General features: G+C 42.8%; 1 protein-coding gene across 1 annotated transcript in view; it reads right to left on the bottom strand.

Annotated features, from left to right (window-relative positions):
- Positions 1-19,577, bottom strand: part of col12a1a (collagen, type XII, alpha 1a) — a 267,414-nt gene that overhangs the window by 5,856 nt on the left and 241,981 nt on the right. The window contains exons 60-64 of the mRNA XM_072580290.1: positions 16,762-16,797; positions 15,441-15,507; positions 10,355-10,543; positions 8,012-8,089; positions 2,847-3,011 (exon numbers count right to left, since the gene is read on the bottom strand). Of these exons, the coding sequence (XP_072436391.1) occupies positions 2,847-3,011; positions 8,012-8,089; positions 10,355-10,543; positions 15,441-15,507; positions 16,762-16,797 (535 nt within the window). The remainder of the gene's footprint in view (positions 1-2,846; positions 3,012-8,011; positions 8,090-10,354; positions 10,544-15,440; positions 15,508-16,761; positions 16,798-19,577) is intronic.

Genomic DNA, 19,577 nt, shown 5'->3' with positions numbered 1-19,577 from the left:
AGATTGGACTTATGCCTATTGTTTGTTAATATACATTAAAGAGATGGAGGCTGATTTAGCTCAGTTGGCTGGATGGTTGGTTTGTGATGCCTGGCTTCAGTCCCACACCAGCTGCAGATACCATGAAGGACTCTCCTTCTCAACCTCTCCCCTCACCTGAGGTATCGTCACCCTCAGATTAAACCACCACTAGTCATTTCTGTCTAATGAGAGAGCAGGAAGTCTGGTAAGACAATGGCAATTTAACTTGACTTAAAGGGATAAATGCAAGGAAGGTATTTTCCCTGGTTGGGAAGCCTAAAACCCGGGAGCACCATTTACAGATAATGCGGGGGCAGGGAGTACTTAGGTTGGAGATAAGAGCTAAGTATTTAACTCAGAGGATTGTGGATCTTTGGAGTTCATGGCTTTGGAGGGCTGCCTTTGAGTTTGTTTAATCTTGAGATTGATAGATTTCTGAATAATGGTGCTATACAGGGTTATAGGGATGGAGTGGATAAATGTTTGAACAGCCATGATTGTATTGAATGGTGGAGAAGGCTCAATGGGCTGAATGGCCTACTCCTGTCCCTATAGTAATGTGATGATATCTGATCATGTGCTATTGAATCAAGTTTCATCTGCTTGCAAACATTACTCCACCCAAACTTTGCTTTTTGTATCTTTGCACATGGGTTTAGCCAGCAGTTGTAATGACTGAAGTTGTAAGAGCCACAGGTGCAAACCCAGAACTACGAACTAATCCAGGCAGGAAACAATTAGGAAAGCAAACACACAGTTGGGAGTACAAGGCGAAAGGTCTTATTGCAAGAATATAGGGTCGTGGTGAAATTATACATGGTGTTGTGTACAATTCTTCTCTCCTTATACTGAAGGAATCCTCGGAAGGACTGATTTCTGGGATGAAATCAGCTGTTCAGAGAAATTGAGAAGAATAGGTCTGACAGTTAGAAGTTATTATTGAAACATACAAAATTCATACGGTGTTAACCAATTAGAAGCTGAGAAGATATTTCTCCTGGGTGGGGAAGGTAGCACGAGGGATCATGATCACAGATGAAGAGTGGCCCATTTAGAACTGGGAAGGGGAAAAATGTCTTCACTCAAACGGTTCTATCCGAGGAACCTAGGGATGCTCAATCAGTTGGTGAGCTTAAGTCAGAGGCCAAGAGATTTGTGGATATTAAGGCAATCGAAGATGTAGGATTAGTGCATGAAGGTGGAGTTGAATTAGAAGATCAACTATTATCTGAATGAATGATACAGCAGGCTCAAGGGGCCGAATGGCCTCCTATTACTTGTACCCCTTAAGCCTCGATGTTGACAATTCAACTGAGCAAAATGTCAGAATCACACAGTACAATAAAAACCATTTGGGCTGTCATGCCTGTGCTGATTTTTTGATAGGGCCAGTCAAGTATCCCACTCTTTCCCTGTTGACCTGCAAATCATTTTTCCAATTCTCCCTTGGAAATTATGATTGAATCCACTTCCACCACCTTCAGGTGGTGCCTTCCAGGTCAGAACAACTCTTTGCATAAAGAGCAAGCTTTCCTTATTTCCTTCCTTTTCCTTTGGGGAAATATCTAAACTTATGCTCTGTGCTAATTCTTCCTGTCAGCAAAGGAAACAGTTTTGCCTTATTTCCTCAATTTCACACTCACAATTTCAAGCACCTCTCGTGAATCTGGATGGAGAACAATTACAGTTTCTCCAGTGTTTGCACTTTACTATCATCCCTGGAACCATGTGGGTAAATCTCCTCTGCACCCCTTCCAAAGCCATGACATCTCTTCTACACAATGGTGCCTAAAATTAAATACTATACTCCAAATGAGGTCTAAGTAGTGATTTATAAAGGTTTAGGAACTTTTGCCAAGTGAAATTATAGTCAAGTGCTCTGGAGTGGTGGGTACCTTTAGTAATTGACAGAAATTACCCAGATCACTATTTGTTTCTCAAAAGCTAAGGTGACAGCTTGTATTTTGTTCAAGTTTTCAGGGTATCAGCTACAAGAATCTAAGAATTGCAACTGGGACTGTGCTGTGGGTTGTGGTTGATTCTCCTCCTCCTGACTTGGTCTTTCCACTCATGTTCCTGAGATCATGTGGATTTCTCTTACACTCATGGTCATCCAGCTTCATGGACACTGCTCCCATAACCTCTTCACCAAATCTCAATGACTAACAGCCCAGATAGGCAGGTCATACGCCTTACTGAACACTCCTCTCTACCAGGAGACAATCATTTTGGATTAGCTTCCTTAAACACAATGACTAACCAAGAATACATTTCACCACTACCATGTGGTAACCTACTATGTTACTTTGTTACTTCCTAGTTTAGATGCTTTTTAAAAATAATAGTCAAATTTATATTAGCAGCCACTGGATCATTTAGCAAATGTTCCTGCCACTCTATAAGTTTAAAGAAAGAAAAGTCACAGCCTTATAAATCTCTGCAATGGATGCTTCTCTTGTTCTCTTTAATCTCTTGCCTGGGGTGCAGTTAGGTCTCATGCATTGCAAGGTACAGGACAGAATGGTCGACTGACCATTCTCCAGTTTACTGAGGTGTAAACTCTTTACTTGCCTACCGAGTGGTTAGTTTACAAATTATATAAGAAGCTCATTAGATTTTAGTGCCTCAGTTTAATTCAAGTTAATTAATCATGTTAAATTTCTTTTAAAAGGTTGTTTATAGAATAGTTATAAAAGCAGTTAAAAATAATTTCACCCAAATCAGCCGTGTTTAAAGGTTTTAAAGAATATTGCCTGATGTCAATCACTTACCGACTTTAAAAACCCGTCACAATTGTTGCACTAATTCTGAAGATTGCAACCTACCTGGATATCCATTGTAGGGAATGCCTGCACACATCGAGGAATCACAGTAACCAGGCGGACCAGCTGGACCCCGAGACCCATATCGCCCTGGACGACCTGATGGTCCAATTGGTCCCCTTGGACCTGGAGGACCTGTGGGACCAGTTCTTGATTGTCCTGGTGGGCCTAGGATTAAACGCAGAGAGTCATTGAGTCATAGAGATGTACAGCACGGAAACAGGCCTGTCGGTCCAACTTGTCCACATCGACTGAATTAATCTAGTCCTATCTTCCAGCACTTGGCCCATATCCCTCTAAACCCTTCCTATTCATATGTCCATACAGACACTTTTTAAATGTTGTAATTGTACCAGCCTCCACTGCTTCCTCTGGCAGCTCATTCCATATACACACCACCCTCTGCATGAAAACATTATCCCTTTAGTCCCTTTTAAATCTTTCCTCTTTCACCTTAAACCTGTATCCCCTAGTTTTGGACTCCCCCACAACAGGGAAAAGACCTTGGCTATTCACCCTATCCATGCTCCTCATGATCTTTTAGACCTCTATAAGGTCACCCCTCAGCCTCTGACCCTCTGGAGATTAGAACAATCCTTCCATCGACCTTCTGTTTATAGAGTCATAGAGATGTAGAGCACAGAAACAGACCCTTTGGTCAAACCCGTCCATGCTGACCAGATATCCTAACCTAATCTAGTCCCATTTGGCCCATATTCCTATTCATATACCCATCCAGATGCTTTTGAAATGTTGTAATCGTACCAACCTTCACCACTTCCCCTGGCAGCTCATTCCATTCACGCAACATCCTCTGAGTAAAAATGTTGCCCCTTATGACCGATTTGTATCTTTCCTCTTTCACCCTGAACCTGTGCCCTCTAGTTTTGGACTCCCCTACACTAAGAAAAGACCTTGTCTATTTACCCTGTACGTGCCCCTCGTGATTTTGTAAACCTCTATAAGGTCACGCCTTCGACGCTCCAGGGAAAACAGCCCCAGCTTATTTAGCCTCTCCCTACAGCTCGAGCCTTCCAACCGTGGCAACATCCTTGTTAATCTCTCTGAACCTTTTCAAGTTTAACAAATCTTTCCAATAGGAGACATTTTATTTCCTATCCATTTTGTTTTCTATCACCTCTTCAGAAACATTGCTCCTTCTCCCACCAAAAAAAACGAACTCAACCTTTCCACGTAGATCAGCCTGGAGACTGAGTTGGACTTTCATCTTTGAGTCAGTACCTCAGTGTGAGGAGTATTTCTGATTCCCAACTCAGCATTTTTTACACAAATTGACCTTGGTGAAAAGGTCAAGATCGCTGGCCTGAGATACATGGCTGTGGAAGTTGAGGAGGATTTCGAGCAACAAAGGACTAGCTTTTGAGATGGGTGCTACCCCTGAGGTTTGCACGTTGGAAATGCCCTTTGATGGATCAATCCTTTTAAAGTAAAAAGTGTGATCTGTGACTCTATTATATCAAATGGCTACTTAACTCCAATAATGGAGCACTCCTACTCCTGTCATTCTCTGGGTTTTCAGCATGTCAACTGGAAAGCATCAGTCACAGTTGGTCTTATTGGACATTTTATTAGTTCAAGTATCTACTTCAGATTTGTGTGGGGGCATCTACCCATTGTTTGCCCCCCCCCCTCCCCAACCCCAGCACACCCTGAAGAAACCTGATCCAAAACGGCATGGGCACAAGAACCAGCTGACAATCCACCACGCCAGCTCATTCTGAGAAAATTGCTGACTCATTCACCTTGGTCCAAAACAGCCAGATGAAACTCAACCCTGAGGGTCTGCTGCTAGACACTGCACTATGAATTGGGTACCGTGCACTTCTTAACACAAACATGCAGGCATGTACAATCACACAGGCAGGACTGTGAATATAGTGAAGACTGCAGATGCTGGAGAGTCAGAGTCAAAAAGTGTAGTGCTGGAAAAGCACAGCAGGTCAGGCAGAATCCGAAAAGCAGGAGAGTCAATGTTTTAGGCACAGGTCCTTAGGCTGCCTAACCTGCCGTGTTTTCCAGCACCACGTGAATATATACGTACACACACAAACACACATAAATACACTAAACTAACATTAGCACACACACAGCTGCTGTGTCGCTTCAATCTGCCATTCTCTAAAATAGAAGCGCAAGGTCCCTCCAATGGATTGTGAACTTATCTACAGGTCACAGATAGGATATGCAATATCCTGTATCAAAGCCATAATCCATCCATTGAGCAATAATTACAGCATCAGGGATACCCTTATCATCACAGGTTACAGAAATAAACCATCTTCTATCCTCACTGAAAAGACAACTAATTTCATAGCTTTACAGAACTGTTCCTGTGCAGATTGAAGCCATTGGGCCCATGTGCCTGCATCAGGGCAGGGTGGGGGAGGGGGGGCTTCCATTGTTCAGCGACCAGCCTGCACACCTTTTTCTTTTCTTTTGTGTTTCCATAGTCGTTGCAATGAATTCTGCCAGCTGGACTACATAGAATTTGAGTTCCCTGATTAGGGCTGTTAATCTGCTCCAATCAGGGAGTCCTGGCTGACAGGTTAAAGGGGAGTGTCTTAGGTCCAGGCAACGGGCCGTGGAGGGGGTCGTTAGGGCCGACTGCTTGCCCCTCTTCCGTGGTTACGTTAGAGCCCGGGTGTCTCTGGAAAAGGAGCACGCGGTGTCCGATACCCTGGAGTTGTTCAGGGAGAGGTGGGTGCCACAGGGAGTGGAGTGCATTATTTCCCCCTCCAATTCTATTTTTATTTAATCCCTGCCCTCCCCTTCACTGTTTTGATCACATAGCATTGCCTTTTGTGAAGGGCAGTGCTTGTCACTGGCTGCTCGGGTGTTTTCCTATCTTCCTGGTGGTGGAAATTGAATAAAGATTCGTGCACCTTGTGTCTTTTACTGTGTCTCACACCTGCACACACACATGGATGCTGGGAAAAAAAAAAAGCACTACCGCAGTTAGGCGGTAGTGTGGGGGAAAGAAAAAAAAGAACAGGAGAAAAAATAAATAAAGGGGAATGTCTGAGATTCTGGCACTTGGAGAGCTGGCTCTGAAGGAGCAGTACTTAGGTCAAGGACTGTGTAAATAAAAGAGTGACTTGGTGACAGGATGCCAGCCTCTGTGGAGTTATTCCAGCTTTCTTCTTTCATTTTTATAATCCGGATGTTCGGCCAACGGATGTTCGATGAATGGCTTTTTGCATCAAGAAATCACCTGTGGCAATTTTCACTGACGAATTAGCACTAGTAAATTATCTAGATTTCTATTTGTTCAGATTATACGCACTACACACAATTTCTATCTGAATAATCATCCAAAACCCTGATAAATGCCTCGATTCAGCCTGCCCCCACCACATTCCCAGGACGCGCATTTACATGGATTCAAGATAGCTCTGACACAGGATGACTCTATGACTCTTTGTGAGCTCTCTACTACCGATCTTACTCTCACATTTCTTTCGGTCAGTTCAATCACCCTAAGATCTTTGTGTTTTTGTATGGTATGATGCAGCTGTACTGCACACAGAACAAAACCTTTCACTGCACTGAGGTACATGTGACAATAATAAATCCAATCAAATCCAGACCCTAATTCCTCACTGTGTGAAAAAAATTATTCCTTGCCACTTTGCTCTCACCTCACTTTAAATCAATTTGGAAGGGAGAATGAAATCTCTTACACCTGTCCATTACAAGAATAGCGGTTTTAAATGACTTGTGCTTTTACCCTTCTCTCCGTTCATTAACTTGGAAAACTCATATCTAACCCCAAACCTTACTGGCAGCTGTTCCCCATGTCTAGACTGTTTTCATGTAATTCAAGAGCAGTTGCCTGCACGTTTCCGCATTTGTTGTAAACAAAGCCACAAAACTAAACGCCCCCATTCCCAACCTCACGGGGTCTCCCTTTTATCCTGCTACTGTAAATTAAAATTCTGACAATTGAAATGAAAAATGGGTCGTTACTCACTTCATTTTTAAAAAATTTTCCATGAGCATTTGACTCCTATTTAACGATTGAACCATTCGCCTGTGGGTAGGAGGCTACACAGAAATGCACGGCTTTGCTTTTTTTTAAAATTACGAACTTTGGCTACCTCAGGGGATAGCCCACCTTAAATAAATAAAACAAGGTAGCACCTTTGCTTCCCTCTGACCCATGAGTGGCTGATGTAATGTTTGTGTTGGAATGAGCCAAGTCATGGGTAACCAAACAACTCAACCTCTATTGCTGAGGACTTTGCAAACTACGTGCACTGCACATTTTGTGTTCCTCAACAGAAGAAACTTTTCGTACTCCTGGGACATCATATAATTCAGTTTTCTGCTATTTACTGCTCATCAGGAACCAGCACTTTGCACCCTGGCTGAGTCCTTGTGCCAGTAGTAGAATTCTATCAAGGAAGGAGGCAAAAACGGGACATCTTCTAGAATTTGCAAATCTCAATTGTCTTCAGGAATTAAGAATCAATTTCCCAGTCACTGCTGCGTGCAAATGGGGACAACAAAACAAGCTTGTGGCAAAACAAAGAACAAACAAAGTTCTGCCAACTTGGTTCTGCCTTGAATAAATTATGATTTATTGTTCACATGTTTGGGAAGGAGCTTTTGATATCTCTTCCAGAGAAAATGAGAGCTGCCTGGCCACAATTTGGCACAAAGATGATGACAGAGAGAATTTGTCCAAAGCTCATTCGGAATAATTGATTTTGGATCAGAATATGCTGCATTTAATAGACATCCAATTTATTGCACAGCCAGTCAAATTAAAAATGGTACCCAAGATATACTGGCACTGGGGAGGGGGTTTACTCTGTTTGTTTGTCTTTCAATTTGTATGAAAACAGTAAAAACTTTGAGGATTTCACAACCTTTTTCATCATGCGATTTACATGTTGGAACCCAAACATACAGGTGGTTCTTCTATAGCGTGATGGTTGCACTCTTGTGCAGCCCCACATTATAGAAAAATTGTGCTTTAGAAACAACGCTTAAAGTGCTGGCAACGTAATCGTATTACAGTCAATGCTCATTTTAAAAGTTCGCTCTTTGGAAACAGTGTCTCCAATTTGTCAATCGTGTAACAGCGAATTTGCGTCAATGAAACGCGCCTTATGGCAGAACGACCTGTACATAAAACGACATACCTGGAGGTCCAGGTAAGCCACGTTGTCCTGGTTTCCCAATGCCTGAACTGCCTTGTTCACCTTTCTCTCCAGGGCTTCCTGTTAGTCAAGGGGGGGAAAAGATATACCATTGAGAGTGTGCTAAAACACAGGAAACTTCAAACGATTCACTCACAATGCAATTAAAAAGTAAGCAACAACAGGTCAACTATCTCCACTTCCAATACTGTTGTTTGTCTAGAGAATGAATGTACCAGTATAACTGGTTTTAAGCGGGAATGAGCCATATGGCCCTCCATTAGTCAATAAGGTACTGAGGCCTCTGGTGTCATGTTAATCATGCCCATACCTCTGATCCAGGAGTGATAAATGAAAGATGAATTAGCCTAATCTCAGTGATGGACAAAATATTAATTACCATTTAACAAGTTGGCAAGGGGTGGCTCAGTGGTTAGCACTGCTGCCTCACAGTGCCAGGGACCCAGGTTCGATTCCAGCCTCAGGTAAATGCCTGTGTGAAGTTTGTACATTCTCCCTGTGTCTGTGTGGGTTTCCTTGGGGAGCTCCGGTTTCCTCTCACAGTCCAAAAAGATGTGCAGGTTAGGTGAATTGCCCACAGTGTCCAGGGAGGTGCAGGTTAGGTGGATTAGCCATGGGAAATGCAGGGTTACAGGGATGGGGTTGTGAGTCTGGGTGGGATACTCTATGGAGGGTCAGTGCAGACTTGATGAGCTGAATAGCCTGCTTCCACACCATAGGGATTCTATTCTGTGACAAGTCCAGGATGAACAATCAGTATTTTGCATAGATTTGTTAAGGGAAGGTCATGTCTGCCTAACTTGATTGAAGCTTTTGAGAGGGTAACAAGGAATGTTGATGAGATTTTGGCATGTTAATGACAGTCTACTGGCAATTTAGCAAAGCTTTTGACAAGGTCCCACATGGTAGATTGGTCACAAAAATAAAAACCTGTGGGATTCACAGGAAGTTGGCAAGTCTGGGTTCCAAATTGGCTCAGCAACATGAAGTGAAGGGTAAAGATTGACTGGTGCTTTTGTAACTGGGAAATATTTGCCGATGTATTTTCACGGAGCTCAGAGTCGGTGCTGCTTTTTGTGGGTTATACTAACTATTCGGACTTAAGTATAATTGGCATAATTAAGAATTTTTCAGCTAAAACAAAAATCGGCCAGGTAGTTTGATATTGTGGAATAAAACTGCGGGAATATATCAGTGGAGCGGTCAGGGGAAGAGGAAAAAAGTGGAACTCTAATCCAGCAAAATGTGAGATAATATATTTCAGGAATGCAAACTTGAATACACAACAAGTGATTAATGAGAAATGAGAGAAATAGGTGGACCAGGGAATGCATTTCCAATATCCTCTGAAGGTATCAGGTCAGGTCAATAACGCTGATGGGGTATATTCCTCATTAAGTGAATCATTGATTTTAAAAGGAGGTTGTGCTGGAATATTATAAACACCTCCTTCGGTTGCAGCTAGACTACTGCATAGTTTTGGTCATCATTTCAGAGGTCAGAGGTCAGATTTAAAGTGAGTGGCATAAGGACCAGAGGGGAGATGAAGAGAAATCCTTTACGCAGAGATAGACAACTTCTGGGTCTACCTGGGAATCTAGGGATGTGCGGAGCAGACAGGAAAATGAAGGTGAAGGTGAAGGCGAAGATTGTACTGAATGATGGAACAGGTTTGATGGGCCAAATTGTCCGCTCCTGCTTGTATTTCTTACATTCTTATGTCGAGGCTGTTAAGTATCAGGAACTAGGTCTTGAAAGAATAGATGAGGTTATACCTTTAATGCATTGTCTGAGCTGAGATGTCACCTTTTTTTATATAAAACCTTAAGTTATCTCAAGAATGTAACTTAAAAGAATTTCTGGGATTTACATATTAATGAACTTGCACACCAATCTAAACGATGAAAGACTTAACAGCAATTTGGTTGCATGACACTGCATTCTTTTGCTATAAATTCTGTGTCTTATCGTCCTGCTCCACAACTACCACAACTCCACAACTGATGAAGGAGCAGTGCTCTGAAAGCTAGTGCTTCCAAATAAATCTGTCAGACTATAGCCTGGTCTTGTGTGATTTTTAATTTTGAAAGAATACAGCATCAAAACCCTCATTGTATATAAAAAGCAATTGACTATGCATCTTAAGAGCTGTAACCTACAGCTGTATGGACTAAGACTGGGGAGGTAATTAAGCTGAATAGCTTTTTCCAAGATCAGGTGTGATGGGCCCAGTTGCTTCCTTGTATAACATGCATGTTTGTAAATCTATAAGGAGCTTTAAGTCTGGCAAATGTATTTTCAAATTCCCAACGAGGTGCCTCTTACCTCTTTCACCAGCTCGGCCTTGATCACCAGGGGATCCTGGGAAACCTGGTGGGCCTGGGGGTCCTGTTTCTCCGACTTGTCCAGCACTACCTGGTGGACCAGGTGGACCAGGTGGACCAGGAACAGCTCGGTTCGAATAGTAACCGTTGGGGATTTGGTTTATCAATGAGTTCACTCTCCTCATATGGTCTGCAAATGAGAAGATAAATGTTAACATTATCTCAAGCCAGCAGCTAACTTTTCATTCCGTACTTGCTATGCATTTGATACTCCTATCTTTTGGTGCAATAACCAGACCCAGAAATACTTGTCTGCCTGAACAATTTTGTGTAAGTAATGCCGTTAAGGTTTCCACTGTGTTTTAATTCAACCTTTTGTGACCTATTCACAGCCATTTCCTGACCTTGTGGCCCAGGGGGGAAAACCAGTAATACTTGGAAGTGAACAGACTGGTGGTGTCAGAACCCCGCTTTGAAATATACAGGAGAGGTCAGGAAGGGATGTATCATTCAACAGCTTTTTCTGGATTTCCTCCTGGCAGAACAGCATCACCTGATAACTAAAGATTGGAAATTGGAGTAGGAGCAGGTCATTCAGCCCCGTGAGGTAAAAACAATGACTGCAGATGCTGGAAAGCAAATACTGGATTAGTGGTGCTGGAAGAGCACAGCAGTTCAGGCAGCATCCAACGAGCAGTAGTACCCTGTTGCTGTTTTTCTCCACATAACCTTTAACTCTATAAGCCATATCTAACTCCTTCTTGAAAACATTCAGTGTTTTGCCCTCAAACACTTTCTATGGCGGAGAATCCAAACAGACTCACCACTCTCTGGGTGAAGAGGTTTCTCCACGTCTTAGAGGGAGGCAAAGGACTGGTGGTAATGTCATGAGACTATTAATCCAGAATTTGGCTAATCTTCTGGGGCCTGGATTTGAATCCCACCACAGCAGATGGTGGAACTTTGAATTAAGAATCTATTGATGGCCATGAAACCATTGTTAATTGTCAGAAAACCCACCGAGTTCACTTATGCTGTTTAGGGAAGGAAATCTGCTATCCTTACCTGGTCTGGCCTATATGTGACTCCAGACCCAAAGTAATGGGGTTGACTCTCAACTATCCTCAACTGCCCTCGAAATATATAAGCCACTACGAAGTCTCAACAAAAAGATGAAACTGGATGGGTCAGCCTGCATTAACCTAGGCACTGGAAAAGACACGGCAGAAACAGCCCTGTCAACTCTGCAAAGTCCGCGTCACTAACTTCTGGGGTCTAGTTCCAACATTGGGAGAGCTGTCTCACCCAGACTCGCAAAGCAATAGTCCAATATATTCGCACTCATGGAATCATACCTGACAAGGTTCCGGACACCATGATACCATCCCTGGATATGTCCTGTCCCATTGACAGGACAGACCCACCAGAGGTGGTGGCACAGTGGTATACAATCAGGAGGGAGTTTCTTCAACATTGACTCTGGGCCCCATGTGTCTCGTAGCTTCAGGGTTAACAGGGACAAGGAAACCTCCTGCTGATTCCCAAGTACCATCCTCTCTCAGCTGATGAATGTTGAACAGCACTTAGAGGAAGTGCTGAGTAATGGCAGGGACACAAAACATACCTTGGGTGGGGGATTTCAATGTCACCATCAAGAGTGGCTCGACATCAGTACGACTGATGGAGCTGGTCGGGTCCTAAAGGACAGAGCTTCTAGACTGGGTCTGCAGCAGGTGGTGAGGGAACCACCAAGAGGGAAAACCATACCTAACCTCATCCTTACCAATCTGCTGGCTGCAGATGCATCTGTCCATGACAGCATCGGTAAGAGTGGCCATTGCACAGTCCTTGTGGAGACAAGGTCCCACCTTCACATTGATAGTATTCTTCATCTTATTGTTGGCACTATCACCGTGCTAAATAGGACAGATTTCAAACAAATCAAGCAATTCAGGACTGCGTCTCCATGAGGCGCTGTGGGCCATCAACAGCAGCAAAATTGTACTCCAACACAGTCTGTAATCTCTTGGACTGGCATATGCCCTACTCAACTATTACCATCAAGCCTGGTTCAATGAAGAGTGCAAGAGAGCATGTCAGGAGTAACACCAGGCACACCTGAACATGAGGTGTCAACCTGGTGAAGCCACCAAGCAGGACTACATGCACGCCAAACAACATAGGCAGCAAGTGATAGACAGCATCAAGCAATCCCACAACTAACAAATCAGATCTAATCTCTGCAGTCCTGGCATATCCAATCGTGGATGGTGGACCTCCACAAATATTCCCATCCTCAATGATGGAAGAGCTCAACACATCAGTGCAAAAGATAAGGCTGAAGCTTTCACAGCAATCTTTAGCCAGAGCCAGCCAGATAATAGCCAATATGAAATACTTCAGGTTAACTAAATTAAATGATTTAGACTAACAGGGATGCTCTTAAATTTTAGCCAATGATGCTCTGAACCAGCTAAGAGTCATAATTTTATTTCATAAAATCCCTACAGTGTTCCATTCAGCCCAACAAGCCCACACCAACTTTCTGATGAGTATCCCAGCCAGACTCACCCCCCTACCCTATCACCTCGCATTTCCCATGGCTAATCCATCTAACCTACACATTCCTGGACTCTACAGGCAATTTAGCATGGTCAATCCACCTAAACTGCACATCTTTGGACTGTGGGAAGAAACCCACTCAGAAATGGGGAGAACGTGCAAACTCCATACAGTTGTCCGAGGCTGGAATTGAACCGAGGTCCCTTGTGTTGTGAGGTAGCAGTGTTAACCATTGAGCCATCACATTTGTTCAGGTGTTGTGGGTATCGGTGGCTAGACCAGTGTTTATTGCCCTTCTCTAATTGCCCAGAGGGCAGTTAAGAGTCAACCACATTCCTGTGGGCCTGGAGTCACATGTAGACTAGACCAGGTAAGGATGGAAGATTTTCATTCTTAAAGAACATTAGCAAACCAGGTGGGTTTTACCTGACAATCTGCAACAATTTCATGGTCATCATTACATTCTTATTTCCAGATTTATTATTGGGCATTCCATATTTTTATCTAGTCCCAGGACATTGTCTGAGTCTCTCGATTAATAGTCTAGCAATAACACCCCTGGTTGATCACTCCACTTGGTTTAAAGTGGTATCTTCCTTTTTTTAGATCATAGTTTAAAACTAAAGGAAATAAAAGGAGCTTTACAAAGCTTAGAGGCGATATGATGGTTTTTTCAAAATCATGAGGGGTCTGGATATAGCGAATTGGAAGAAGCTGTTGCTGCTTTCAGAAGGATAATGAACAAGGGGCTCAAATTTAAAGTAATCTGAAACAGATGCAAGGTCAGAAAACACTTCTTATTTTAACAAGTGGTTTAGGTCTGCAATGTGCTGCACAGAAGTGTGATGAAGGCAAGTATCTAAGAGGTCATTGGTTGGTTATTTAAATAGATACAATGTTCAAGTGTATGGCAACGAGTAATGATACCCATGTGGAGAGCTGCAGCAGACAAAAAGGGCTGAATGGCCTTGTCCTGCAGCATTACCAATCTGTGATGTTGGGAAATCTTTGATCTGTCTGAACAGAAGCAAATCATTGTGAGGTGATGTGGTTCAGCTGCTGCTCTTTGATCTCAGCAGGATATGGACTTCCTTGCAACATGCTAGGAGCTTTGAGAAGTTGGCAAACTTGAGCCTGCTTGGGGGAGATCTGAAGAGAAAGCTGGTCATGAGAGCATCCATATTGTGAGCTGTACTCACTATCTAATCATCCCATTGTAGACACACATACAACCAGCGTCCAAGAATTGAAATAATTTTTTAAAAGATAATGAATGTCTTTTGTCCAGTTAATGATAAACCTAAATATGAACACACATACATTTTCTATATATATGTATGTAAAGATATACAAACACATCTAAATATAACACATATCTACATCACCAATCATATTGATGATTATGGCAAAGTAAAATCCAGTAGAATTAACCATCTAGTCTACACTTACTCAGGATTTGTATGACTAGATTTTAAGAATTTTCAGCAAATATTTTACCATATCCTCAGTCAAACATTGTCATACAAACAACTCCATCATTGGCATTCAACTAAATAATGATTGAATGAACAATTTTTGTTTGCAGTCTTTTATGACTGAATTTCCACAGTGAGTTTATTCCTCCTCTATTCCTAATCTGTTGCAAATTCTGCGTGCACGCTTCCTGCACTTACCATTGCAGTAAGAACAGATGAAAGGCGAACATTTCTATAGTGCCTTCCAGGACCTCAAAATGTCCCAAAGCACCCCACAGCCAACAGAGTTCTTTTGAAGTGTAATCTCTGTTTTAACGAAGCAAACCCAGCTGCCAATTAATGCACAGCAAGAGCCCACAATGGGAATAGCATGTCTGAACACCATCTGTCATTACTGGGAGGTCAATTGTTGTAGGTTCTCATTTCCTGCTCCTGACTCTAAGGACTCACAAAACACTTTAAATACCACTGGAGATATTTGATATGTCGGCATTATTGAAGTATCCTCAAGTTTAGCTGAACCTTCTTTTGGTCTACATATCAGTTTCAGAAACTTATGGTCCATTTTACATACTCTTTTGATTGTATAAATGTTTGTGTAAACTTCCCCTCTCCACCCCTTCCCCCAAGGAAACCAATTGATAAATATAAGATATGAAAGTTCGCAGAAGAAAATTGGCATTTGAAATGTTGACCGCCCACTATTTACCACTTAACAGGAGAAGGTTTCATCTGTTTACAAAAATGAAATAGCTAGATTGAACGGGGACAAGTAAAACCTGGGTGTGTGCCAAAATACTCCGACTGGTGTGTCAGGCAACTGACAGCGAACTTCAGTCCTGTGGCTCCGAAGATGGAAAGTATGATTGTAATTGGCTAAATGATGTGAAATGCTTTCTTTGCACCACCTCACTCTCAGATACATGAGAATGTAGATCAGGTAATGCTAATTGCTGTCTCGAGTGCATGGAAACAGAAACATCATAGAGTTCCAACTCTAGTTGCAACAACCTTGAGGTTTCCCTTAGTAACCAACCCAGTCATACTCACTGTTCATCAGCTGCTCACAGACCTGCCTTGAAATTGCTCTCATCATGTTCTGGGGGGCAAAGTCACCCTGGAAACATTATGAAAAAAGGAAACACATATCACAAATTCAATTATCAGAAAGGGATAGGAAAAGAAAAGTTAGATCTGTCATTTATCTTTCAGAACTTTAGTGCATTCCAAAGTGTTCAGCAGCCAAAGATGTACTTTTGAAGTATGGTCACATAAAATTGGAGCGAACATGGCAGCCAATTTTCAGACAATGAGCCCCCAGAAGCAGCGATGAAATGAATTACCAGATGTTTGTTTTTAGGTAATGGCTGAAGGGTGGACTTCAGCCAGCAAACCACAAAAATGTGCTGATTCCTCTGCAAAGAGGGCAGTGGGATCAGATGCACTCTCCTGTAGTTTAATATCTAATCCGCAGGAGGATATGTTTGACAGTGTAGCACAACCTCGGTACTGGCCTGGAAAATTATCCTCAACGATGGTCTCAAATCTCTGGAGTGAGGCTTGAGCTCACAAAATTCTCACTCAGCAGTGAGGGCAAGTCATTGTTAAAAAAGAACTCACTTTTACGCACTAATGTCTAAGACTATTTTCAGTCATAAAGTGCTGTAAAGCAGTGAGAGAGAACACACAATAAATTGTACTTGGATCTTTTGTTCATTATGAATTTTACTCAGTGGTATCCAAACTTTTAAGGTGTTTTGCTTAAAGACGTTGTCCTGCTGCATCCTAATGGCTACCTGTTGCTTCGTCTCCTGCACAGAACACACAATGAAACTGATGCTAAACTTTCAGGAAAGATGTGCTCATTTTACAATAAAACAAACTTCTGGGGTGGTGGGTTATGGAAGGTTTCACAATGGCTCACAGAAGAGTAATGCTATTGTTAAGTTCAGGTCAACAGATGATGGTGATTACAAACTGTGTGGGATACCGTTCCCAGATCTTGGAATTTTAGAGTGGCTACAAAGTGGGCAATGCCATTGGGCCACTTCAGAGTGCCCCGAGTAGGGGTATCTGGGCTGTTTGATGGATGCCTCATCTTATTAATGCTCTTGAGTTACACATGCTGAGGCAACACCCATAGGCATCTGAAGTTAGCGAGACAGGTTCTGTCCGTAACTCACAAATTCTACATGATATAAACTCTTGGCTCAATTCCAACCTTTAATTCACACAGAGCCAGATCATGAGCTCAAACAGCTCCTTTAGAAGCTGGGAGAGTCTCAACTGATACCCTCTTACCTTCAGAGATGCTGCATTACAAGCACAGATTGAGTCACAAAATAGAAATGGGGTTAAGATCTGCACTTACCCGGTCACCTTTCTCTCCCTTTGGACCAGTTTGTCCCTGTACAAAAGAAAGTCCATTAATTTAGTTGCATTTCAGCATCAAATGTAATTGAATCACTTTGGTTTCAGTATGAAAACACCCAGAGGATCACATCAAGGGATTACCCAGTGCCCACTGCTTCTGAAGTAAACAGCATACAATCTTTGTACTGCCTGCTAATTTCAATGATAGAGGCCTGTGGCCAGCATTATGTTAATTGAGAAGATGCAATGCTTGGACAAATTCTGTTCTCCTGCAGAGGACCAGGTTCTGCACACACGTATATGTAGCTTCTAGAAAGTGTCAGCTCAAATGATAATTTTAAATAGATTTTCATGGAAATGTTGGCAAATTCAGGAATGCCGAATAAGTGTTGGCGAAGCATTGAACCACTTCCAATGCTGGACATTCTGTCCTGAGGTTTGAAAACACAGATTGGTTGAGTACATCCAATAATCTTACTGTTGCAAATAGTCAAAAAGATGCGCCAATCACTGGGACAGACAGAGAACAGACCTGGCATTACACCAGAATTGAAACTCATTCACCACATTACTCATTTATGTGGTAGGAAGAACATCTTTTTGGTGAGACTACATTCTGCTGGTTAAAAGCGCAGCACCATGAACAACTAACTTCACCTGTTGCACTGATCTGCATTGGTAGCAATTGTATTGTGGGACTGTTTTGATATGCCCTATTTGACCATCAAGCCTCCAAGGTGAGTAAATGACTTAAGCACTATTTATAAGATTAACAATAGGGCTAAGCTTGTGGAGTTGTAGTAATACTGACATACACATTGATCACTGAATCTGTTCCGATTTATGAGCTACAGATGGACGGTTGTAAGAACCTTCTGCTTTGTTCACTCCATTTACCAAATCCCTGCAGCTATCGTAAAACAAAAGAACTGCAGATGCTGAAAATCTGAAACAAAACCAGAAAACGCTATAGAAACTCAGCAGGTCTAGCAGCATCTGAGGGGAGAAAGCAGAGTTACCTTGCGTTCAGTGACCTTCTTCAGAACTAGCAGTTCTGAGGACAACTGAGACCAATCACCAAATGTGAACTTTTTTCCATATAATTGCTGCCAGACTTGTGCAGTTCCTCCAGCACCTTCTGTTTCTTCCCTACCTGTATAGCTTACTTCTTTCAGATTTCCAAGACAAGAGCAAGAAGGACAGTGATGGAATACCATCAATTATTTACGCACTCTACAATTATAGCATTTATAAGGCATCTGATTGGGTATATAAATAGGAAGGCTTAAGGGGGTATTAGGCCAGATGCTGGTAAACAGGACTAGATTAATTTAGGATATCTGGTCATCATGGATGAGTTGAACCAAAGGGTCTGTTTCCATGCTGTACATCTCAATGACTCTGACTCTCCACAATCATCATCCTAAAGGATAACATAGACCGTCAATCAGACTGCCTGCAGACAGTTGAGGAATAAGGGTAGCCCAGGTGCTACTTTGCTGTAAGGATCACAGGGGAGGTTTGCTGCAGAGGTCCTTAATGCCTGGCCTACATGAGTAGACTGATGGATTTGCACAGTAAAATACTTGATGCATTGGCAAACCCACTGGAATACATGTCAGGGAGCCTGCAGCAGTCTGACATTAATACGGCACACCAGGGATTTTCATGGGGCTTGGATAGCATCCTTTCCAATGCATAGTGGCAGCCAATACTGAGGTCCCCAGCCTAAAGCAGCATCTGATGCTCAATACAGAAGCCAGATCACCCTGTCGCCAGCAACTGGGACTATCCGAAATAATACCCTCCAGACAAGCCCCTGCAAGCACCCTGCAAGGCAATCTATTGTTTCCCAACAATAATCAGCAACAGCTTTGTATTAACCAAGCTACTGCTACTGGGGGATAATGAGGAGCCACCCAAGGTCATGTTTGACTAGTTTACATATTTTTTGCTTTTATTTAAACTCATAGAATGTGGGTGTTACTGGCAGGGCCAGTATTTATTGCCCGAGCCGAGTTGACCTTGAGAAGGTGATGGTGAGCTGCCTTCTGGAACCACAGCTATGGGTTGACACACAATGCCCTAGTGGAGGGAATTCCAGGATTTTGACCCAGCCACAGTGAAGGAATGTCTAGATGTTTCCATGTCAGGATGGTAAGTGGCTTGGAGGTGAACTTGCAGGGAGTGGTGTTCCCACTTATCTGCTGGCCTTGTCCTTCAAGATGTAAGGGATGTGGGCTTAGGAGGTGCTGTTGAAAGATCTTTGGTGAATTTCTACAGTGCGTCTTGTAGATAGTACACACTGCCACTACCGAGCGTCGGTGGTGGAGGGAATGGATGCTTGTGGGTGTGGCACCAATCAAACAGGCTGCTTAGTCCTGGATGGTGTCAAGCTTCTTGAATGTTGTTGGAGCTGTACCCATCCAAGCAAGTGGGGAGTATTCCATCACAGTCCTGACTTGCACCTTGTAGTTGGGGGCCAGGCTGTGGGGAGTGAGTATGCAGGATGCCTGTATTTGATTCATACATTTGTCTAGAGGGGCATGGATAGGGTGAATAGACAAGGTCTTTTCCCCAGGGCAGGGAAGTCCAAACCTAGAGGGCATAGGTTTAAGGTGAGAGGGGAAAATTTTAAGAGGGACCTAAGAGGCAACGTTTTCACACAGAGCCTGTTTCGTGTATGGAATGAGCTGCCAGAGGAAGTGGTGGAGGCTGGTACAATTGCAACATTTAAAAGGCATCTGGATGGGTATATGAATAGGAAAGGTTTAGAGGGAAATGGGCCAAGTGCTGGCAAATGGGACTAGGTTT

This window comes from Chiloscyllium punctatum, chromosome 11 (assembly GCF_047496795.1).
Source record: "Chiloscyllium punctatum isolate Juve2018m chromosome 11, sChiPun1.3, whole genome shotgun sequence".
Lineage (NCBI taxonomy): Eukaryota > Metazoa > Chordata > Chondrichthyes > Orectolobiformes > Hemiscylliidae > Chiloscyllium > Chiloscyllium punctatum.
This window is presented reverse-complemented; position numbering and strand designations above follow the sequence as displayed.